The following is a 21,980-nucleotide window of genomic DNA, read 5'->3' as shown; positions in this document are numbered from 1 at the left end:
TTCTCGAGAAATATATTTTGTTATCTTCAAAAATGACCCTGGAATGAAAAGGAACCAAGACAGGGTGAGTACTGCAGGAAGTTGGTTTTAATAGCTACTGGTGAAGGATTACACTTTGCCATCAAAAACAAAACACACACTGAACTAGTACTTGTACTTTTCTACTAGTGTACTAGTTAGTGGGCTAGTTAGTGGTCAGTTAATGGAGGGAAACACGAGTATTTTCTCTTACAACTCAAGAGTGCTTTGATCGTGGACTTCTCTAGGTGCATGACATTGTTAAATGTATAGGAAGTAGTCTTAGCCGATTGTTTCGCTCCGTACAACACCGACAATATATATTATTTGTTCGTTTTTGATTTATACACAGTAATAGTTCAGGTTGTACGGGAGAGAGAAGGAAGGTCATCTCCAAACGAGTCCAATCAAATTTTGGGATTGACAGGCAACACAAACTGACAAACGGGTGACAAACTCCACAAACACACATTTTTCCCCACACGCGTTTTTCTGTTTAAACGGCCTCCACGTAGTTGGCAGGCAGCATACCGGTCTTGCCGGAGCGCTGCACGGTACCGTACATCCAGCCCTCGTCGATGGACTGCACGTTGACGATGACGTCGCCGTCCTTGAAGGAAACCTCATCGCTGTCGGCCGCCAGGTAGTCGTACATGGCGCGCACCGTTTTCTGCAACCGGGTAAAAGTGTTAGAGACCATAATTGGGCTTTTAGAGGACGTAAAGGCGAACTGAAGTGTTAGCTACCCCGGTGGTAGAGGGGTGTGAGGGGATGGAAGAAACGGTGGTCTGCTGGGTAGCCACGGACGAAGATCTCTGCTGCAGTTCCACGGTCTTGGCTTGTTGGTAACCTGCAAAGAAACAACATCAAGTCACGTTCATGAATCACCAGGCAAACCGTCTTTCATTTAAGCTTCACCCATAGAAGTGGTGACGTATCCCGAGGTGGTGACATATCCGTTGCTGTAGAGGGACAAGTGATGCTCCGGGTCGTGGGAAATCTCGGATTTCTCGTCAGCCACGCCGCCGCTCATGGCGCTCAGGGCGCTGGTGGAGCGGGAGTGCTCCTTACTGCGGCGCTGGGCATGGACTAAGGTGGAACGGGAGAATTAGAGACACTGAAGAGCTACGTTCCTATCGGTCAAAAAGGTATCTGGTCGGAAAATGCTTTTATCATCAGGAAGGTGCTCTGGAGTGACTTTTAGTCCTTTGAGGTAACCCTGGTCAATGGTTCTTGGTCCTCTCTGAACCATTTGGTTGATTCCACTCCGCAACCACTGGAGTTAACATGTGGTGAATCTAGTTCTCCATTCCACAACTTACCAGACATCAGGTGCAGACTCCTGGACTGGATGTTGTCCTCAGCTGGATCATAGTCAAACACGGAACCAGGATTGGTACGCCACACTCGCAGATCTGAAGAGGTGAAAGGTAGCTAAATCAGGGGCCGACTTCCGAGGAACCAGTTGGAAAGCATTAATTATGAAATTTATTTGATGTTAGTGCCAGAACAAATTAAACTGTACTGTCCTAGGTGTCCAGCAATTCTTACCGGTGGTGGTCTCCTGGTCATGCTCGACGGCGCGCCTCCTTTCCATCTCGACCACGCGCCTCTGGATGCCACGATAGGTGATGTCGCTAAAGTCCTGGGTGTTCTTCTTCACACGCTCTGTTATCAGGTCGGTGGTGGTAGGCGTGAAGCTGCCCTTGGACTTCTCAAAGGCCTCGTGGTAGCGCACCTGAAGCGCAGATAAGGTTCAGATAAGGTTCTCAAGTCACGACTCCAGTCAGACTTCGTTGCCAAGACTTATTTGCCAATTTTTGGACTTGAGATATGGCTTACTCCAGATATGATGCGCTGGGTTTCCCTGACACGTCTCATCTCCGGGGTGTCCAGAACGAAGGCGGCCTTGCCCTGGACCTGCTTGCGGAAGCTGTCGGAATACAGCACCTGTCAGGAAAAAAAGCAGGGACACCCGGTGAGGCCAATTTCGACGCCAACGTTTAGCGTAGCCACTAGCATAGTGGATAGCGACAGGACACACTGACAGACAAGAGCGACCAGAGATGTTAGGGGGGGGGATATAAGACGAAAGAATGAATATAGTTAGAGGGGCAGCCCAGAAAGTTCAGCTGCAGGACATTAGGTTTAGTTATGTTCGTCAGAAAACTTTGACCCAGGACGACGTTTGTTAGACAAAGGGGTTAGAGTTGCGAACAGAGAAGAAGAAGAACACGGAAGTCGGCTGTGATTCTCAAAAGTACCGAGCTAATGTTCTCTTGGTTCCGTTTGACTCGCTCCATCTCCGGTGTGAACACCACGGGGGTTCCCTTGGCCGAGCTGTCCTTATACAACACCTGAAATGTGGCAAAAGGGGGATGGTGGTCAGACAGGAAAAAAAACAGCACCATCACAAGACAACAGAGAAGCTTCCAGATCATTTGGAGGGTTCACCAAGCAGCAGAAAGCTTGACAAACTGATTAGAGCAGGGGTGAGCAAATTATTGCCCATATTCAACCTATATTTTAATATCTATAACTCTTGCTCACCACTTTTATGGATTAGCGGGTTCAAGAGGTGAGTACGGTTCGGGTAGTTAAAGCAAGGGTGTGGTTAGATTGGCAGATAAAGCTAACTGGCGCTAATGTCCACTCTTGTTAGGAGCAAACACGCTTTTGAGAGGGGAGGGTTCCACTACCGAGCTGATGTGCCTCTGGGTCTGTTTGACCCGCTTCACTTCTGGCAGGTCCGGTATGGCCGTGCCGCGATCCAGGGAGTCCCTGTATTTGATCTAATCCAAGAAGGTAGAGAAGAGGAATCAGTCAAAAAGACAAAGGTTATGAAAAAAAAGACAACAATCACAGCCCAAAAAAAAAGAGAAGTACACAACAAATGAATAAAAAAATAAATCACCCCTTAAGGAGTCTCAGCATTTAATATACCCAAGAAACTAAAGAGCAAGCAAGAAAATACATTTCTAGAAACGATAGCAAAGCACAGCACCAATAAAACGTTAAGATTTATTTTATTTTTTTTAGATCCTGTGAAATGAAGACACGTGTTAGCCCACTGGGGTTATAATGTCAGACTGGAGAGAGAGTTGTTACGATGGTTTTTAAGAGGAGTGAGATGAGCCAGGGGGAGGGGAGGTCAGGGTTCACGCTTTCCCGGGTACCGTGCTAATATTTTGCTGATTGCGTCTAACGCGCTCCATCTCTGGCGTCTCCGACACAGATGTGCCTCGTCCCACGTCTTCCTTGTATTGCAGCTTTGGAACGAGACAAAAAAGTCAAACGTGATGGTGAGACTCAAGGTAGTCTACAAGGGTTAGAGCCCGACCGACACCGGGATTTCAGGGTACAAACCCGCCTTGGTCATCGGTGCTACTTTTAATTTAAAGATTTAAACTTGCGAAGTTTCGGACTGGAACGTTAGAGAGTTAAAAAAAAGATTAGCCCGTGACATCAGTTTTACACGTTATGATGACCAGTTCTTTTATTTACAGTATCGGTCGGGATCTTGCTGAAAGACTTCAAGCAGGCGGATTATTTGAGAAAATTATGGAAGGGATTATATTTTGGAGAAGACAGATGCAAATAACAGACAACATCAGTCAAGGGAGGAGGATGACGGGAGACTTTGAGTTAGGATGGAAGATGTGAAGTGCTGCACGTTTGAGTTGGGAAAGGTCAGAAGATTGTAGGGGGGTGAAGGAAGGAAGGAAGAGAAGGGGGACGGAAGGAGAGCTTTCTTCTACCGAGCTGATATTCTTCTGGGTTTCTCGGACCCGCTTCACCTCGGGGAGGTCTGGTATGGCTGTGGCTCGACTCAGAGAATCCTTGTACTGAATCTGCCCGTTGCAAAATGTTACACAAAGTCAAAGACAGACCTCACAACCAAGTCCAACCATTCACTCGCTAAATTAGTATCAACTTCAATACAGGAAGCTGGAATTGGTCAGGTTGATGATTTCATGTTTAGATCTGATGGATCGGGGAAAACATGACTTAAGTTGTTATCTTATGCAAAAAAAAAAACAGCCAAAACTGTGAAACGTGGACAAAAATATTGGGTCCATAAAGAGCGTAAGACCCAATCTCTGGTAGGCTCCATCTTCTTGGTATTAATAGTTAAGACTTCAGAAGGACTGATGCTGAGATTTGGGCCAGTGTTGCCACACAATACCAGCAAATGTTAAGTCCGTTCCAAACAAAGTCAAACAGCAGTCAAGAGAAGGAAGTGATAAAGAGTCGCAGTTAGGATGAAAGATGTGAAGTATTGGACTTCTGAGTTGGGAAAGTAAGAGGATTGCGAGGGATTGTGATGATTGGACGGCAGGGAAGAGGAGGGGGGGGTCATAAGAAGGAATCCTCTACCGAGCTGATATTCTTCTGGGTTTCTCGGACCCGCTTCACCTCGGGAAGATCTGGAATGGCCGTACCTTGACTCAGAGAATCCTTGTACTGTATCTGCCCATTGCAAAATGTTACACAAAGTCAAAGACAGACCTCACAAACATGTCCAACCAAGACTTCAGAAGGACTGATACTGAGATTTGGGCCAGTGTGGCCACACAATACCGGCAAATGTTAAGTCCATTCCAAACAAAGTCAAACAGCAGTTAAGAGAAGAGAGTGATGGGACAAGAATCATCGTTAGAATGGAAGATGTGAAGTACTGGACTTCTGAGTTGGGAAGGTAAAAGGATTGCGAGGGATCGTGATGATTGGACGGCAAGGGAAAGGGGAGGGGGTCATAAAACGGGATCCTCTACCGAGCTGATATTCTTCTGGGTTTCTCGGACCCGCTTCACCTCGGGAAGATCTGGTATGGCCGTACCTTGACTCAGAGAATCCTTGTACTGTATCTGCCCGTTGCAAAAATGTCACAGGTACAAAAGTCAAAGAGAACCCTCACTCACAACGTTATGGATCATTTCAACACAGGCAACTGCAGATTGTTTTGGGAGTTGATTATTCCGGGTTTAGATTGGATTAATCGTTACCACAAGGGAAAGTCTTGGAGGCGATTGACTTGTGTGAACCAGTTGGGAATCATTTCATCCAGAACAATGCGTATCCTCTCCGACCAGGATCCAATGGCACAATGTCTCGTTATAGTTTAAACCACCAAAGTCTTAGACCTTAGATCTTCAACAAAGTCTTCTTAGAACCCGAGCTAACAACTGGTTTCCACAAGTTAACCAAAGTATTTGGGGAATGGGGGACAGGATGCGGTTCCAGGAACCAATTAAGGGAATTCCAGGGACCAATTACCAAACAGTTAATGGAAGAAAACCAAGTTTAGGAAATCCCGAGTTTAGGGGGTTCTGGATTAAGATGAAAGTCAAGGGAATCATAACGTTGTTTATTTGGAGGGAAATATGGAGGGATGGCTCAGAGGAGAACTGGAGGTGGAATACCGTGCTAATGTTCTTCTGGTTTTGTTTAACTCTCTCCATCTCCGGGGTTTCGGACATAGCCGTTCCGCCTCCCACATCCTCTTTGTACTGAATCTTTTTATGGGTGGATGGATGAGAAGCCAAAGAAGCAGCAATAAATGGTCTGCTCTTTTTGTTTGGAGCAGAATACAACAGCAGATTTGACAGCTCCAAGCATGTGTTGCGAGTTTTGTAGGACTTACCTTACAGTTGCATTCTGTAAACAACAAATACATGTGCAGAGGTCCCTTGACTTACGATTTTTTTTTTTTTTTTTTAGCCTTGTGTTGCAAAATTTCAGTTATGAGCATTTTTAATTTATAGTCTCATACATGTTTCTTCAATATTATTCAGTCTTAGTTTCATTTCTAGCTTTAATTGGCATCTGGAGAGTCTAAATTTCATTTTAGCTCATTTCAAAGAGAAACAAACAATTTGAGTTCCAAGCTTGGACAAATCAAACTTGTAAGTCGAGGTACCGCCGTATAAACACCATCACCACACGTCAAGAATAGCTAAGGGTTAGCGGCGTTGCATGGCTAACACAATGATGTCATTATTTTTGAAAAAAGAAAAAGACATGGACGGATGACAGATTAAGGTCTGGTTAAAGATGATGAACGAAGAAGAAGAAAAAAGGTGTTAAGAGTCGGTGTTAAATGATATATCGTGGAGTAGATACCAAGCTGAAATTCTTTGTATTTTCTTTAACGCGAAGAATTTCAGGGGTGATTACAGCAGACCCTTTGCCCTGTATGATGTGTTTTAGGTCAGTCTGGTACTGAAGCTACGGGAAGAAAACACAGAATTAAAAGAAAAAAAACAAAAGACAACATTCTTACGTCTCATATAAATAACAAGTATTTATATAGATTAGATAGAAAATGCGGCCATAACTCGCAGACCCTCGAGGGTCCCCCGCCCCACATTTTGAGAACCACGACCACAAACCACCGTTGTACTTACAGTGCTGAAGTTCTTCTGGTTCTCACGGACTCTCTGCATCTCAGGGGTGTCCAGAACTGGGACGTAGTGAGACATGGTCTTCTCCGCCTCCTCTTTGTACTTGATCTGTAGGGACAACCGCATTCAGGGTTGGAACGGCGACCTGAGACCGAGAACTGGCGGACAATCCCACCTGGCTGATGATGTTCTTCATCTGCTGAGCGTGGATGATGTCGGGAGTGTCGATGACGGTGGTGTAGCTGGCTCGGTCCATCTCGGCCGTGTGCTTGTACTTGATCTGACGGACGCAAAAGTTGAAGTTGAAGCAACCATTTGCATGAATCCGTCCGTGTTCATCTCGATCGAGTGATTCTGACCTGACTGAGGATGTCGGTGGCGTTCCTGGCCCGCATGAAGTCCGGGGTGTCGGTGGCCAAAGCCAGCAATCCCTTGCCCTTGATCTCTTGCTCCAGCGACTTCTTGTATTCTTTCTGCAAAGAACAACAAATGTGCCTTGCTCAAAGCTAGCCAGAGAGTTTCTCGACGCACTGAGCGTGGGGGGGCCGCAAAAGCAGACCTTATCTCTCAAGCTGAACTTTCAAAAGCGTGGACTACAGAGAAGATAAGGGAAGACGAAGAGGATGTTAGTGATGTCATCGAGCAGGAGTTTGCCTCTTATTTTTAGTGCTGCAGTCAAAGCGTTGTTAAGACGCCAGCCGGCCGGCCGGTCAGTCAGTCGGGTCGTACCTCGCACAGGATATGAGTGGCATTCTTTGCTCGCAAAAGTTCGGGAGTTTCCTCCAGTACAGTTAGCCCTTTACCCTTCACGCCCTCCTCTAGATCCCTCCTGTACTCTTTCTACAGGATGGAAGAAGAACAGAGAGACTGCAGAAGGCAGGCCAGGCAAAAAAAACAAGTCCAGCTCAAAGTCAGCGGGTATCCCCCCACCCCCTCCTTGGCCCGGTGGAAGGGGGACACCGGTGACTTTGGCAAGATTCCTGAAAAGCAACAATGGATCAGACAGCAATGGAAAAGACAACTTTCACTTCAACATATAAATCCACGGAGCATGCGGCTGCAAAGTGAAAGTGGAGATTGTGGAACACGGGATGTGATGTCACATGCAAGTGGAACCGACACGGACACACCAACCAAAACATTTGACAGCACGGCGCTGCCGCTTCAAATATCTTTACGTTGAAATGACCCAAGCAAGGAAACATCTTTAGTGCTAAGTCATTAGCATTTGGTGTTTAGTGTGAAGAATGTGGGTTCATTCACAAAATGGTGATGAGAGGAAAAACGGGGTGAGGGGTGTGGTCATGAGCTAGTACGATTACAGGGGAAGGGAGGGGTCGAGGGTCACAGGAGGGAGGTCCTTTGGTTACCTCACTGGCTATTTTGGTGGCATGTCTGACATGTATCATGGCGGGCGTGACTTCCATGCCCGAGAGGTTCTTGCCCCTCATGGTCTCCTCAAAATCCTTCCTATAGTCTTTCTAGTGGCCGCAAACATAAGACAGGAACACACATACACACGTCACACACAGACGGGCTGCCGCGCTTGTGTGTGTGTGGCGGGTACCATCCGATTACGGGAAAATCTAATGTCGGGTTTGGTCAAATTAACTGGTATAGCACTGCCGGTTTTTCTGACAATTAAAGAATAATAGACTGATTAAATTACAAAATGAAAAACAAAGATAGAACTAAAATGTTTACGTCATTTAGATTTGAATTCATAAATGTCTTCAGACTGTGGAATAGAAAGACAGATGACATAAAAGACTTTCAAACGTTAAACTGAGAGCACGTTCACACACACTTACCTGGCTTTGCATGTGCTGTGCCTCCTTGGCCGTCACGTACGTTGGCGTCTCAAAGTCCAGCATGGCCTTGCCCCTCTCCTTCTCGTACTTCTCCTTGTACTTCACCTGCTCACACCGATATTTCTATCACTTTGCTTGGAGAAGCAAACGTTATGTGACATTGGGAGGAAGTCACCGAGTACAAATATTTTGACCATCTGAGGGTTTTTTGGGGTTTTTTTTCCACTTGGTAGGACTTACGATGCTCTGCAGTTCCGAAGCCTCCTTGTGATGGAGCTGCTCGAGTGTGTCGGGAATCACGTGGTAGTGACCCCTACTCTTCTCAAACTTCCTCTTGTAGCAGTACTATGACGCAACCCCCGGTCCGGTCAAAAAAGCAGCAAGAACAGGAATTCGACAACTACGGACCGTTTGGTTGAAGCGTGAGCGAGTTCTTAGTGGTGTCAAATGAAAGTGCTCACACCAGTTAAAATGGATTAAAAAAAATGATTTGAGTTAAACTACATTACTGCCAAAAATATTACTAAATAAATTATTTTTTTCTGTTAATTAGATGGATAAAAATGCTGGTTAAAAAAAAAAAATCGGATGTTTTGAGTTAGATTTTGATTTTTAAAAATGCAGGTTAAAAAAAAAGCGAGGTGGAGGATGAGAGGAATATGGATCACTACCAGATGAAGTCATAGACTTAAAAGCATGGATGGATGGAGGTGCTATCGAGAGCTTCCCGTCAGCGCTATCTAATGGGTTAGCCATATCTTACGTCGCTGGACAGTCTGCTGGTGCTCAGGCCGTGCTGCATGGACAGAGACTCGGCCATGTCGGTCACAGGCTTGTGGAGCTTCTTCAGGTCGCTTTTGTACTTCACCTGCAACAAAAAGCCACACGGTTTCCCACCACCGAAAGGCTCCCCCATCTCGGAATGTCGTTGCCACGGCGATGCCGACCTCGCTAGCCAGCGTGTGGGCGTCCTTGTAGGTCTTGTAGACCGTACTCTCCTTCAGGTCATACTTTGGTCTCATTCCCTTCATTTCTTTGTCAAACTTCTCCTTGTACTTCAGCTAGTGGGGGCAGTCAAAAAAATTTTTCAACATTATGGCCAATAAAGTCACGTTCTTTGACGTTAAGGACTAAACATGAACACAAATGAATCTCATATATAAGAAATGCTGCATATATATGGAAGCCAAAAATGGTACCATCAAGTAAACACGCAGTCCTCAAACACGCCGGTATGGTCTTTATTGGACACGTCTCTGGAGGAAACGATTTTCCAATAAATTGTGATTAAAGATTTGATTCTCCTTTCGTATTCGTCAGCTGTTGATCTTTGACACGCGTTAGTGGCGTTAGCAGCTAGCGTGGCGTTAACCTCCTTACATCGCTGGTCAACACGCTCATTTTCTTAATGTGGCGCATCTGCGGGGTGTCGTAGGAGGCCATCCCGTGGGGGGAAGGCTCGGCCTAAGCCCGAGCGTAGTCGGATGGTTTGCGGTATGAGGCGACAAGGATGATGAAGAGACAGGAAGACAACATGGAGGGTGGAGACAACATGAACATCTGCTCTGATGGATACATGACAGTGAAGCGTGGATGGAGAAGGACACAAGCTTCCAGAGTTGGCAGGATGGATTGAAAGACGTATGTGTAAAATGTTTGGCTGGCCCAACGGTGAAGGACTGAAGCCTGTGGCCGAGCAGGCCCTCTGTCAGTTTGGGTTCTTCCTACCTGGCTGTTGAGCTTGCAGACGTCTGTGGCCAGCTTGATGTCCGGCCGGTAGGTGAGAGAACCTCCGCGGCTGGCCTCTTCGCGGGCCTTGTTGCGGTAGCCGATCTGACGAGACATTGAAGCATTCAAGATGTCAAATAAAATCATTATATTTCTGACTATTGGGTTTAAAAAAAGTCAACCGATTAAATTATTTTAAAAAAGTGAGGTTTTTGTTTCCAGTGAAATTAAATATTACAATTGTTATATTTTTCTATTGGTGATCTTAAAAACAAATATTTAATAAAAATGCCCACAATAGTACCTCTCCTTTTCTGTTAAATGGATTAAAACATAAAAAATTATTCTATTTGAAAATTAAACACAATATTTATATTATTTCATTAAAATTAAAAAAAAAAATTAAAAAGATAAATTTTGGCCCATTACATCGCTGACGAGTTTGGCGGTCTGTGTGGCCTTCTTGATGTCTGGTCGATCCGCCACAGCTTTGGTGTAGTGAAGGTTGGCTTTGGCGGTCTTCTTGTAGTCCAGCTAAAACAGCAACATTTGTGCCGAGAGAGCGAGTCAGTCAACCATTCTGAAGAACCACAAAGCAAATCTAAATTTTTTGTATTTTTCTCTAGGACCGACTCACATTGCTCTGTTTCTTGGCGACGTCCATGGCGTGCTGGATGTCGGGCGGTACGCACATGTTGTTGTATATGGACTTGCCTTTCTCCTTCTCGAACTTGGCTTTGTACACGTTCTGTAAAACAGGAGTTAAGGTGAGCCGAGGTTTTGCGAGGCGACGAGAAAACCAGAAAGATGATAACCTTGCTGACGAGTTGGTTGATCTGCTTGCTGTGGGTGGTTTCGCGGGTTTGCGGCATGATGGTGAAGGAACCGGACTGCATTAGCTTTTTGCTGGCCGCCTTGTACTTGCTCTGTGGAAAACCAGGTGTGAAGGACTGGACCATCCGCCAGTTGAGGGGGTGGGGGGCGGGGGACTTACCACGGACGACAGGTTGCGCACCGCCTGGGAGTGGAGGATCTGGGGTGTGTCCGCCACGGGCAGGTAGTGGCCCCTTGCCTTCTCATACTTCATTTTGTATTTGAGCTGCAAAAAAAGAAAACGTCCTCCAATTGAAGTTCTGCAGAAGAAGTTCACTTGAAACTGAAGACTTGGAATTCCAAAACAGGATTGGATCTTCTGCAGGCCACGTTTGAAGATTGTGACAGTTGGATGGACGTCCCTCACCTCACTGGTGATTTGCGTGTTCTTCTGTGCCAGGAGGGTAAGCTTGTCGTCCACCACGGGTATGACGCAGCCCTTCAACATCTCCTTGTCGTACTTGTACTCGTACTGTTAAAAAGTAGTCGGGTTAGCTTCGTGGCGTAAGCCGAGGGTTCCAAAATATGTCGGAAAATCAAAACTCACGTCGCTCTGCTGCACTGAATTCTTGGCGGCGTTGACAAAGTCTGGCCTCTCCGGGGTCCACATCCACCTGAACTTGTTGGCTTCATATTTCTTCTTGTAATCCAACTAGAACAGAAAAAAAAAGATCAGTTTCTTCTGTGCTGGATTTGATACAGTTGTGGAGCCAAAAAGTTGATCCATCCCTGGAACGAGCACTCACATTGGTGATGTTCCTGTAAGCCTCCTTAGCGCCTCGGATGGAGTGAGCTTCTTGGTTAATATTAATATGGGCCTTGTTCCTCTCGTAGAGTTCTTTGTACTTCATCTGTAAACAAACGGCAGCGTTTTATTTCTGACATTTCTTTTTTTTTTAAGCACTCTGGGCCACCTACAATGCTGGTCATATCCTTGACTTTCTTCATGAGGTTTTGGTGCGGCGTATCGTAAGGTAGCGTGTAGCCCTTGGCCTTGTTCTTATTGTACTCCATCTTGTAAACGATCTGCGGAGAAGCAGGCGGAAACATTTCAGAAACAATAAAATGTTGAGTACCCATAAGTAGAACTCACGTCGCCGATCTTCTTGCCGCGTTGGCTAGTTTCATACTCGGGTGTATCCAGGATGGAGGTGAACTTGTCCTTGACACGCTCGTATTGTTCCCTGTAACGCCACTGAAGAAGCGCAAGATGGAACAAGTCACCACAGTGGAGCACATTAACCAGCAGTCAAGCGTGAAATGTGCAAAGACAAGACAAACGGAGCTTTAAACAAAAAATGGCGTTACATCTAGTAATGATAGCAAGACGTCGTACTCGTTAGCATCGTGCTTTTTAGAAAACATGCATGAAAACAGTGATTTAGCATTGATGACCGCTTGCAATGTCTTCAGATTCTTCCCATGTTTTTTCTAAGGAAGGCTGAGAAGCTGAAGGAACCAGAGGTGGGGGACCCGGGTCACATGATTTGACTGGAGTCAGAGTTTAGGTCTGCAACTTTATGTTGTGACTGAGCAAGATCAGATGATCTGATGGATGCCTTGCTCGACACAAGATTGACTTACGACTTGCACCTATGAGGCTTCTTCCCACCTCTGGCTGTAACTTCATATCAGAAGCATGGCATGAAGATGGATGGTAGATGGTAAGATTAGCATGTGATGCTCTAGACAACGTGATTTTTGATGAAGAAGCAGGAATGAATGAGCTTGAGATTCCGTCCGTTGGATGGACAGGAATGAGCGGTTTATGGCGCAGCTACTCGCTCAGTAGCTAGCTAGCTAGCTAGCGGTTTACCTTACTGCCCATATAAGACTGGTCAAGGGCAAGGAGGATGTCTGGTCGGTGAAGCTCATTGCAGCCGCTCTTGTGGAGTTCCTTTGCTTTGAATTTATACTTTTTCTGTGAGTAAACACACATCATGCAACAGTTACAAAACACATCCAGGTGGTAGTGACACCGAGGGAGGGGTCAGAATCTCACGAGTGAGCTTGAACCTGATCTGGGGAAACAAGTAAGTTTGTAAGAACGACTCAAGACCCGTTACGGACAAAAAACGTGGACCGTCAGATCCATGCGGGAAAAACCACCAGCAGGTCTGCGGATAACCTCATGCCCTCTGGAGGTTTTTTGGTAGTGGACGATGCAGGCTGGTCTCAATGGTCCAAGACCATTACCTGGCTCATGTTCTTGCACTCCTTGGCCAGCTGGAAACTAGGATCATCTGTGCTTACGGTGAACTGATTCCTGGATGTCTCGTAAGTATTTTTGTAGGCCCGCTGCTCAGAACGTCAGAAGGAAGTTAAAGACAAGTGTCCGGGAAACCAAACGAGGTTCGAAAAGATCGCTTTTAAAAACATCGGATACAATCATACCTTCGAGATTAAGGTCCAGTTACATTGGACGGAGGAACCAGAAAGCCTAGCCTAAGCTCACTGAAAAGAGACGACTTACCTCATTGACGAGGCTGGTGGCGTGCCTGGCCGTATGGAAGAACGGCGAGTCCGAGGTGTACGTGAAATCTCCTCTGATCTTCTTGAAGGAGTCCTTGTATTGTATCTGGACAACAAGTAGAAACAACACAAGGTTATTATGGACAACGAATTCTTTCAGGTATCACTTGAGGAGCTGTAAGGTAAGAAGTTCAAACAACTCACCTCACTGTACAAGGCCTTGTTCTTCTCAGCCCGCAACAGCTCGGGCGTGTCCCACACAAAGCAGCCGATTCCCCTCAACCAGTCCAGGTCCTCCTTGTATTTGACCTAAAATCCCATCGCGCCACAGTTTGCAACCAGGATCTTCCATTCCATTTCATCGGAAATATCTCGAGAGGCTCTCACCGTGCTGACATGGTCGTTGACAAGCCTGTTGAAGAAGAACTCGGGACGATCCGGGATAGACTTCCACGTTCCCCTTGAGCTAAGGTAATTCTCTCTGTATTTGACCTGAAGCGCAAATGGTGTGATTTAACATCACAAAAGACATTTTGGTGAACATTATGATGAAGATCACGAGGAGGGGCTGACGTTGCTGATGTCGTCCGTGACTCTGCGGTGGTAGACGATGTCCAGAGCGTCCTTGACGGTGTGGTAGCGGCCTTTAGTTTGCTCGTACGTCTCTTTGTAGCGTAGCTGAAGAAACCCAAAAAAAAACAGATTACGATTTCATCTTCAGAATACGAATTGAAGCAACATTAATTCGATTTGGGTTAGGGAATTAAATCATACAAATGGGTACTTGGTCAACTCACATCGCTGGATTGGAGGTAGGCTTTCTTGGTGCAGATCAGAAGGGGCGTGTCACCAATGGTGGTGTACTTGTGCTTCAGCCTCTCATATTGTTCTTTGTATTTGATCTAAAAGAGAACGAGAGTGTTCAGTGTTGGCGTTTTTCAGAAGCTGAGGCAGAGCGGTAGGTCGGGACTTACATCGCTGGAAATGACTTTCATCTTCCTGGTGTGGCCCATATGCGGGGTTTCCACTTCCAGGGTGTAATTTGGTCGTTGTTTAGCGGCCACGTTGGTGTACAAGTACTGCAGCGCAAAAAAAACAAGTTTAATCATCCAGTGCTGACTTGCAAAATGAAAAACGGATGGGGGGAACTTCAAAACTCACGTGATTGGTCAGCTCTTGGGCTCCTTTGGCTCTCTTGAGTTCCACAGCGTCGGCTGTGGTGGAGACTTTGCTCATCGCTTCTTTGCTGCTAGCTTTGTAGGTCAGCTGAAAGCAGAAAATCCCGACTTGTGTGCAAACTTAAAACTTCACACTTGGTTTCTTAATAAATTATGCCCATGTTGAGCTTTTTTTTTTCTTTTTTTTTCAGTCAACCCTAACAAATTTCTTCTGACGTTCTGGTAGCTAGCAACATCGTTAGCTACTTTGCTAGAAAACTTTTAATAAGTTGCCCAACTGCTAAAACGTACACATTTACCTCGTACTTGTGACAACCTCAGACTTTCCTCACATTTTTGTGTCATCTGGACTCACCATGCTCAAGTGGCTCTTGAGCTCCGACACTCGCTTGTACTCTGGCGTGTCCAGGACCACCTTGTAGTTCGGCAGATTCTTCTTGGCCTCCACTGGGTAGTCCATCTAAAAAAAAAAAAAAAAATAGACAATTGATGGCAACTATTGGCCAAGAAAAATGCGCTATAGGAGGATACATACTCTGTACTTATTGAGTTTGCGGATGCGGATCATCTCTGGGGTGTTGTACAGGAAACAACCGATGCCCCTCAGCCAGCTCAGATCCTCTTTGTATTTCAGCTGAAGATGTCAAAATTTGTCTTTTAGTTGTTAACGTCAACACATTCCAAACAGTGGTAAGCCTTATGGGACCAACTAAATAAGTAATTTTATTAATTACAGTATTTTTTCAAATGAATCGAAAAGTTTGTTTGTACCTCGCTGCTGATATGATTGACGTTGAAGCAATGAATCAGCTCCGGCGTAGTGGGCATGGAGATCAGCTGGCCTTTACAGTTGTTGTATTTCTCCTTGTACCACAACTACAAAAAAACCAAAATGTAAATAGGTCGCTTTCAAAAGAAACATTTAGTAGTTGTGATTAAAAAAAAAAAAAAAAAGTCACGGTACGTCGCTGATATGATCCTGGTTCATCTTGACTTGTTTGATTTCAGGGGTGTCGTAGGTGGTGTGGATCTTGTCCTTATGCTTGTGGTAATTCTCACGATACAGGCGCTATACGGAAGATAGAAAGCAACGTTAAATTGCGCTACGAGTCACGCTGGGGCTCGTCTCACCTCGTTGAAGATCTTGTTGGCCTTCTTGTAGTTGACGAAATTGACGCCCTCCGGGTGAATGGTGTAGCCCTTGGCCTTTGTCATCTCGTAGGCCTCCTTGTACTTCACCTGGACGAACGATAAGAGAAGCTCGAGCGGGTTGTCGCTACGGTTTTTCAGATTGATACTTACAATGCTACTAATGAAGGTGTTGTGCTTGGCCTGCTTGATGAGAGGTATGTCGTGGGGCAGAGTGTATCCGGTGGGCATGGAGTTCTTGTTAGCCTCCTTGTACCAGTTCTGAGAGGACAACTGACAGTCAGTCCTGCCCTCCTCCCTTCCTGAATTATCAAGGTTATCTTACATCACTCCGAATGTGGTGGGCCAGGCGAGCCCGCTCCCCTTCCACGGTAACGGCAGGAGCGCTGCTGGTTCCCCTGATGTTGGTTTGATAGTCGGAGCGATAGTGGAGCTGGGGAAGGACAACGCAGGCGGTAAGCGGTGAAAATTTATCATAAAGTCGTAGCAGGGTGGGAAGAAGTGGCTTACGTCACTCCGGTTGATGGAGTTCTGCTTGGCTGTCTCGTAAAGCGGGGTTTCCATCACCACTGAGTAGTCCTTGAAGGCCTCCACACCTTTGGCTTTGTACTTGTTCTGGAATGGAAAAGAAAGGAGGGAATGATATTTCAGAGCCGATACAAGCGGCAAAACGGTATTAATGGTCACAAACGCTGCTCTGAAGGTCGCCTGCACGCTTGACACGCAGGATTTCCGGGGTATCCCAGGCATAGCAGCCGATTCCCTTCAGCCAGTTCAGGTCGTCCTTGTAGAACATCTGCAGAAGACAGCGATTTGATAAATCAAGCACATTTCACATTTATATGAATGTTCTGGTTTTTTACTCACGTCGCTCAGCTGCTCGTTGACTTTGCGGGCCTGGACGTACGTCTGCATATCGGGAAGGCAGGTCCACTCGTGCAGATATTTGCGGTAGTCGATTTCGCTGACTTTGGTCTGGGTTTTGTGAGCCGTCATGATCTCCAGCATGTCTGGCGGGATGTGGTTCCTTGCCTTGGATTTCTCGTAGCCCTCTTTGTACAGACGCTACAAAGAACGGAGGATTCTTTTGTTATGTCAAATCTTGAGCTGCACTTCAGTGTCAAATATGAACTTACGTCCAGGACCAGTCTTCCGGCCTTGATGCAGCGGAGGGTGCCGGGATCATCCTCGAGAGACTTGGGCAGACTGTAGAGGGACTTGAACTTCTCGTAGTCCTCCTTGTACTTTACCTGAAAAGCAGATCAGATCATAAGATGCTTCATTGTAAGGCTTCTCTCAAAATCTTGGTCTGAGTTTGAGTAGTGAAAGACGAACACGATACTTACACTGCTGACGATGGTCTTCTGGTTTTTAAAATGTTGCATGGAGGTTGAGTCGTGGGGGATCTGGTAGCCCTTGGCTTTGAATTTGTCCCAGGCGTCAGTGTAGATTTTCTGAAAAACCCACATGACTCATTATGATCACGTCACCCATTTCTGACTTTGCCTGGGTGTCTCCGCCTACGTTGCTGAAGAAGTGCTTGAAGTTGTGACATCTGGCGTAGTCGTAGGTGTGCAGAACGGTGGTGTACAGGTGCTTCTCCTTATGGTAACTCTCCCGATAGTTCAGCTGTTGGTAAAGGTTGGACTTCAGTTCGAGTATGAATGCTCGCATTTTAGCGTAATCACACTTACGTCGCTGGCCCAGGTGTTGCCCAGCACTGCAGTCACGTAGGCGGGCGTGTCGGTCACGATGGAGTAATTGTTGAATTCCTTCTTGGCCTCGTCTCTATATTTCAGCTGAAAGGCAAAGCGAGGAAGGTGAATTTCTCTTCTGGTTTCGACGTGATGTTTGATTGCCTGAGGTCACGCACTTCACTTTGCATGTCGTAGGCCTTCTTGGCGCGAAGGATCTCAGGCGTGTCCCATACGTAGCAGCCGATACCCTTCATCCAGGTCAGATCATCTTTGTAATAAACCTAGACGTTGATGACAAAGGAGATTGTTCTTGATCCGGAAAATATTATGCGCGTAGAAGCTAAACAAAATGTCTGGGTGAAGAAACTTGCATCGCTGAGAATCTCGTTGGTCTTGCGAGCTCGGATGACGTCTTCCTGATCGGGGTGGCAGGTCCACTGGTGGAGGTATGTCCGGTAGATGACGTCGCTCAGCATGTCCTGAGAACGCTTGGCCACCTTGTTGGCGATGACGTCGGACGGGATGTGGGTCTTCATCTTGGTTTGGTGGTAGTTCTGATGGTAAAGCCTCTGTAACAAAATATTAGAGGAGATGAAATTGTGCTGGTCTTACAATTGTTGTGTTGCTGAGATTTTAAGTCCGCTTGAACCAGGAAAAGACTTGATGATGTTTCTGTTGAGGTTTGCTCACCACTCCCTTGTTCTTCTCCTGATCGCCAAGCCGCATCACCTCAGGGAAGTCCACCAGGGTTCCAGCCAGGTAGTGCCCTTTGGTCTTCTCATGGGCGTCATGGTACTTGACCTAGAAAATAAACATAATAGAAATTACAACCTGACCCAGTAGAAGCAGTAGAAGAAAGGACAACTGGTTGGGTCCTCACATCACTACTGATGTCTCTGCTCTTCTTTCCACTGACAAGTGGGATGTACTCATGGTCCAGATGGTAGTCAGCAGCCTTGGATGTGTTCCAGTGAAGTTTGTAGAGTTTCTGAAATCAGGCAAAACATGTACACTGTTACGTAACGGGTGATTGATTAAAAAAAATAAAATAAAAATCAACCACAAATTAATCCATCATTTGTACCTCGCTGATGATCTTGGACTGCTCCCTGCTGTGGGCCAGTTGAGGAGTGTCATCTGAGCCAATGTAATGACCCCTCTCTAAGTTGAAAGTCTCTTTGTACTTAAGCTGTGGGTGGAGGAACATGTGTGAGGATGGCGGTATCCGTAAAAAGTCACTCGCTCAGTTTGTGTTTCGATACATACGTCGCTCAGGTTAGCCGCGTTTGTCTTGGCCAAGAGAAGTTCTGGGCGGTCCACCACAAGGGTGAATTTTCCAAACTGGTCCTTTGCGTTCTGTTTGTAGACCCTCTGGGAGAAGCATAGCGACATCCAGGTGAGGAACAAGATACTGAAAGTAAGTAAGGATGACTCATACAAGGGACTTCAACTTACATCGTTGAGAATTTCCTGAGCGCGTCTGGCTTTCACATGGTCCACGGAGTCATGGGCCATCCACCCGCAGCCTCGCAGCCATTCCATATCCGCCTTGTACACGAACTAAGAACAAGAAGAACAAGTTGTGGAGACTATTGGAAGCTTGAGCGGTCCATTTTCGTTTGACTCACATCACTCTGAAGATCGTAGGCTTTTCTGGCCTGGATGACGTCGTTCTGGTCGGGCAAACACGTCCACTCGTGCAGGCGGGTCCTGTAGAGGTCGTCATTGACTTGCTTCTGGCACTTCTTGGCCAGCTCGAACTGCAGCATGTCCACGGGGAGGTTGAACACCGTCTTGGACTTGTTGAAGTCTTTCTTGTAGAGGGCGTCGCTAGCGATCTTGGCCGAGTTCAGGGCCAGCATGAGGAGCGGGTCGTCCTGGATGCTGAGGGCCCCGATGTGGTGGCCCACCTGCCTGCGGTATCCCTCCAGGTATTTATGCTGGAGGACAGATGATGGGAATGGGTTCCAATTCCAACTTGGGGGATTTCATTCCAAATTCTACTCACTTTGCTTTGGACTTTAGTGTTGCTAATGCACTGCTTTATGGACACTGCATCTTCTGGCAGGAAGTAGCCAGTGGCCTTGGTGTGGTCCCAGTCTTGGGAGTACAGTTTCTGAAAGAAAATATGAAGGTAGTTTTTGACAAATGATACAAACATTCTGAGGTTGAAAGTTCTGACCATCCTCTTACCGGGTGTATGTTCTTGGATGCTTCTTTGGCTGTGACCATGACTGGAGTCTCCACCAGCGTGTAATTGGTCTTCTCCTGTTGCCAAGCCTCGCGGTATTTGGCCTGAAAAGAGGTTCACAGCAGGTTACGTGAAAAAGAGCTACAAACCACAGAAGAGAAAAAGAAATCTGCACCTCGTTGAGGATGTCGGCGGCATTCTTAGCGCAAGCCAAGTCGACTCGATCGGTTGGAACGCCAAATTTCTGCTCGTCCAGCTTCACCCGGTAGCCTCTCTGAAATAACGTGATTAACACAATTGTCGATTGAAAAAGTACATGTTCTGTCAATCGAAATGCGAGCCGGCCCTGAAGTCAGACTTACATCAGCGAGGATCTTCTGTGCGTGCTTCACCTTCAAAACCTCCACGGACTCGTGCGGAATCCAACCGATTCCACGTAGCCACTCCAAGTCAGACTTGTACACAGCCTGAGGAGTAATAACACAAAATGTACACGGCCGTGTCAGGACCTCTCGCAAAAGGTAACAGCAGGTCTACAAACTGACATCACTCTGCAGATCGTAGGCCTTCTTGGCCTGGACCACGTCACTGGAGTCCGGCAGACAGGTCCACTGGTGCAAGTGAGTCCGGTAGTTGAAATCGTTGACTTGAATCTGGCACTTCTTGGCCAGTTCCAGGTTCAGCATGTCCACGGGGAGGTGGAATCTGGTCTTGGACTGGTTGAAGTCCTTCTTGTAGAGAACGTCGCTGGCGATCTTGGCTGAGTTCAGGGCCAGCATGATTAGGGGGTCGTCTTCCACGCTTCGAGCCCCGATGTGGTGGCCCACTTGCTTGCGGTATCCTTCTTTGTACTTGTACTAAAAAAAGAAAAAGTTAGTTTCTTATTTCAAACCTCAAGCATGTCTTTTCCTTACGTCGCTAATGATATCTCTGGACGCTTTGGCCTTCAGCACAGCGATGGCATCCTCCTTGATTTGGTAGGCTTTGGCCTTCTGGTCATCCCACGCCATGGTGTACAGTTTCTGCGCAGAATCATTTAGGACACGGTGAAACATAGATCATTCCAGAATTCCGAAAACTGGTCATATCAATAAATCTTACATTGCTGATGTTGACTGAATTTGTCTTGGACAGCTCCATGGCCGGTGTGTCTGCTGGAAGCATGAAGGTTGTCTTTTCGTTCTCCCACAGCTCCTTGTACTTCCTCTGTTGAATTGACATCAAGAGTGTTTAGTGTTCATCTTCTAAGAAGAGCTTTAATTAGTGGAGAATAGTCAAGCGCTTTTTTTCTTGACTCACATCACTGAGGTTGTCCGAATTCTGCTTGGACAGGACGATTGCAGGCAGGTCCACCACGCTGGTGAATTTGACCGTGCTGGGCGGCTGGCGGTAAAGTCTTTCGTTGAGGATGTTCTGCGCGTTCTTGGCTTTGATGACCTCCACCGATTCGTGAGGTGACCAGGCGTATCCCCTTAGCCATTCCATGTCACTTTTGTACACAGCCTGTAAGACACAATTCGACGTTTACACACAACAATCTACTAAAATAAGGAGCAGAGGTTTACAGACTTACATCACTCTGCAGATCGTAGACCTTCCTGGCCTGGACCACATCATTGGAGTCCGGCAAGCATGTCCACTGGTGCAAGTGAGTCCGGTAGTTGAAGTCGTTGACTTGAGTCTGGCACTTCTTAGCCAGTTCCAGGCTCAGCATGTCCACGGGCAGATTGAATCTGGTCTTGGACTGGTTGAAGTCCTTCTTGTAGATGTTGTCACTGGCGATCCTGGCGGCATGTGCGGCCAGCATGATCAGAGGGTCTTCTTCGACGTTACGAGCGCCGATGTGGTGGCCGCACTGCTTGCGGTATCCAGTCTTGTACTTGTACTGAAATTCCAAAGTTATGGATTAGCGTCCAATCAGAAGTGAACAAATTTGTGGCGTAAAGAGGAACTACGGACTTACGTCACTGCTGATGTCTCGGGAGGCCTTGGCTGATACTATGGAAATGGCGTCTTTGGGGAGCAAGTAGCCATTTTTAATGATTTCCATGTAGCCTTCGCGGTAGTGTCTCTATTGGAAGAACATGTTATGTTCTAAGGCTGATAAAAAAAATTAGGGATATTGGGCTTTCGGGAGAACTTTCAGGATGAACCCAAAATGGCCTACAACTTTTACAAGTTAAAATAAAAAACTCAGGAGGTGCATTGTCACCCAGATCAATCTTAAAATTTCTCTTGAAAGTCCAATATGATAAGTGTACATCATCTTGGGTGTGTAAGTGTGTTACCGGACTAGTGTTGAGCTTATTCTGCTTGGACAGGATGATCTCAGGTGTGTCAGGCATGATGTGAAGATTCACTTTGTCACTCTCCCACCCAGACACATACGCTTTCTGCAAACATCAAAAGGTTGGACAGTTGACCAGACTTTGTTTTTTAAAATGCTGACGTATAAATCC

At 46.4% G+C, this 21,980-nt stretch overlaps 1 protein-coding gene across 15 annotated transcripts in view; it reads right to left on the bottom strand.

The window, feature by feature from the left end:
* Positions 1-65: 65 nt before the first annotated feature.
* The window catches only part of neb (nebulin), a 41,800-nt gene continuing 19,885 nt past the window's right edge, over positions 66-21,980 (bottom strand). For 2 of the 15 annotated variants that reach the window (XM_049728511.1, XM_049728512.1), the window contains 74 exons: positions 21,810-21,914; positions 21,485-21,592; positions 21,095-21,406; positions 20,821-21,024; positions 20,623-20,727; positions 20,436-20,543; positions 20,067-20,378; positions 19,884-19,988; positions 19,697-19,795; positions 19,524-19,625; positions 19,339-19,446; positions 18,959-19,270; positions 18,786-18,890; positions 18,597-18,701; positions 18,415-18,519; positions 18,211-18,318; positions 18,021-18,131; positions 17,702-17,899; positions 17,507-17,611; positions 17,328-17,432; positions 17,158-17,262; positions 16,980-17,087; positions 16,770-16,883; positions 16,501-16,698; positions 16,325-16,429; positions 16,144-16,248; positions 15,959-16,066; positions 15,787-15,894; positions 15,616-15,723; positions 15,449-15,553; positions 15,256-15,360; positions 15,020-15,118; positions 14,840-14,944; positions 14,468-14,572; positions 14,281-14,385; positions 14,104-14,208; positions 13,880-13,984; positions 13,694-13,798; positions 13,511-13,615; positions 13,308-13,412; positions 12,651-12,755; positions 11,928-12,029; positions 11,753-11,860; positions 11,581-11,685; positions 11,382-11,486; positions 11,202-11,306; positions 10,956-11,060; positions 10,777-10,887; positions 10,599-10,709; positions 10,391-10,495; positions 9,962-10,066; positions 9,181-9,294; positions 8,997-9,101; positions 8,474-8,578; positions 8,234-8,338; positions 7,793-7,903; positions 7,152-7,262; positions 6,782-6,895; positions 6,598-6,702; positions 6,426-6,530; positions 6,142-6,246; positions 5,442-5,534; positions 4,794-4,886; positions 4,396-4,488; positions 3,777-3,869; positions 3,195-3,287; positions 2,718-2,810; positions 2,283-2,375; positions 1,861-1,968; positions 1,570-1,756; positions 1,341-1,433; positions 937-1,107; positions 765-868; positions 66-688 (listed from right to left, as the gene is read on the bottom strand). In XM_049728511.1, coding sequence (XP_049584468.1) covers positions 515-688; positions 765-868; positions 937-1,107; positions 1,341-1,433; positions 1,570-1,756; positions 1,861-1,968; positions 2,283-2,375; positions 2,718-2,810; positions 3,195-3,287; positions 3,777-3,869; positions 4,396-4,488; positions 4,794-4,886; positions 5,442-5,534; positions 6,142-6,246; positions 6,426-6,530; positions 6,598-6,702; positions 6,782-6,895; positions 7,152-7,262; positions 7,793-7,903; positions 8,234-8,338; positions 8,474-8,578; positions 8,997-9,101; positions 9,181-9,294; positions 9,962-10,066; positions 10,391-10,495; positions 10,599-10,709; positions 10,777-10,887; positions 10,956-11,060; positions 11,202-11,306; positions 11,382-11,486; positions 11,581-11,685; positions 11,753-11,860; positions 11,928-12,029; positions 12,651-12,755; positions 13,308-13,412; positions 13,511-13,615; positions 13,694-13,798; positions 13,880-13,984; positions 14,104-14,208; positions 14,281-14,385; positions 14,468-14,572; positions 14,840-14,944; positions 15,020-15,118; positions 15,256-15,360; positions 15,449-15,553; positions 15,616-15,723; positions 15,787-15,894; positions 15,959-16,066; positions 16,144-16,248; positions 16,325-16,429; positions 16,501-16,698; positions 16,770-16,883; positions 16,980-17,087; positions 17,158-17,262; positions 17,328-17,432; positions 17,507-17,611; positions 17,702-17,899; positions 18,021-18,131; positions 18,211-18,318; positions 18,415-18,519; positions 18,597-18,701; positions 18,786-18,890; positions 18,959-19,270; positions 19,339-19,446; positions 19,524-19,625; positions 19,697-19,795; positions 19,884-19,988; positions 20,067-20,378; positions 20,436-20,543; positions 20,623-20,727; positions 20,821-21,024; positions 21,095-21,406; positions 21,485-21,592; positions 21,810-21,914 — 8,865 coding nt within the window. In that variant the 3' untranslated portion in view covers positions 66-514. The remainder of the gene's footprint in view (positions 689-764; positions 869-936; positions 1,108-1,340; positions 1,434-1,569; positions 1,757-1,860; positions 1,969-2,282; positions 2,376-2,717; positions 2,811-3,194; positions 3,288-3,776; positions 3,870-4,395; positions 4,489-4,793; positions 4,887-5,441; positions 5,535-6,141; positions 6,247-6,425; positions 6,531-6,597; positions 6,703-6,781; positions 6,896-7,151; positions 7,263-7,792; positions 7,904-8,233; positions 8,339-8,473; positions 8,579-8,996; positions 9,102-9,180; positions 9,295-9,961; positions 10,067-10,390; positions 10,496-10,598; positions 10,710-10,776; positions 10,888-10,955; positions 11,061-11,201; positions 11,307-11,381; positions 11,487-11,580; positions 11,686-11,752; positions 11,861-11,927; positions 12,030-12,650; positions 12,756-13,307; positions 13,413-13,510; positions 13,616-13,693; positions 13,799-13,879; positions 13,985-14,103; positions 14,209-14,280; positions 14,386-14,467; positions 14,573-14,839; positions 14,945-15,019; positions 15,119-15,255; positions 15,361-15,448; positions 15,554-15,615; positions 15,724-15,786; positions 15,895-15,958; positions 16,067-16,143; positions 16,249-16,324; positions 16,430-16,500; positions 16,699-16,769; positions 16,884-16,979; positions 17,088-17,157; positions 17,263-17,327; positions 17,433-17,506; positions 17,612-17,701; positions 17,900-18,020; positions 18,132-18,210; positions 18,319-18,414; positions 18,520-18,596; positions 18,702-18,785; positions 18,891-18,958; positions 19,271-19,338; positions 19,447-19,523; positions 19,626-19,696; positions 19,796-19,883; positions 19,989-20,066; positions 20,379-20,435; positions 20,544-20,622; positions 20,728-20,820; positions 21,025-21,094; positions 21,407-21,484; positions 21,593-21,809; positions 21,915-21,980) is intronic. The other 13 variants (XM_049728514.1, XM_049728519.1, XM_049728517.1 and 10 more) reach the window with 13 other exon arrangements.

This window comes from Syngnathus scovelli, chromosome 8, assembly GCF_024217435.2.
Source record: "Syngnathus scovelli strain Florida chromosome 8, RoL_Ssco_1.2, whole genome shotgun sequence".
Taxonomy (NCBI): Eukaryota; Metazoa; Chordata; class Actinopteri; order Syngnathiformes; family Syngnathidae; genus Syngnathus; species Syngnathus scovelli.
Note: the sequence above shows the minus strand (reverse complement) of the source record. Positions and strands in the feature narration are given on the sequence as shown.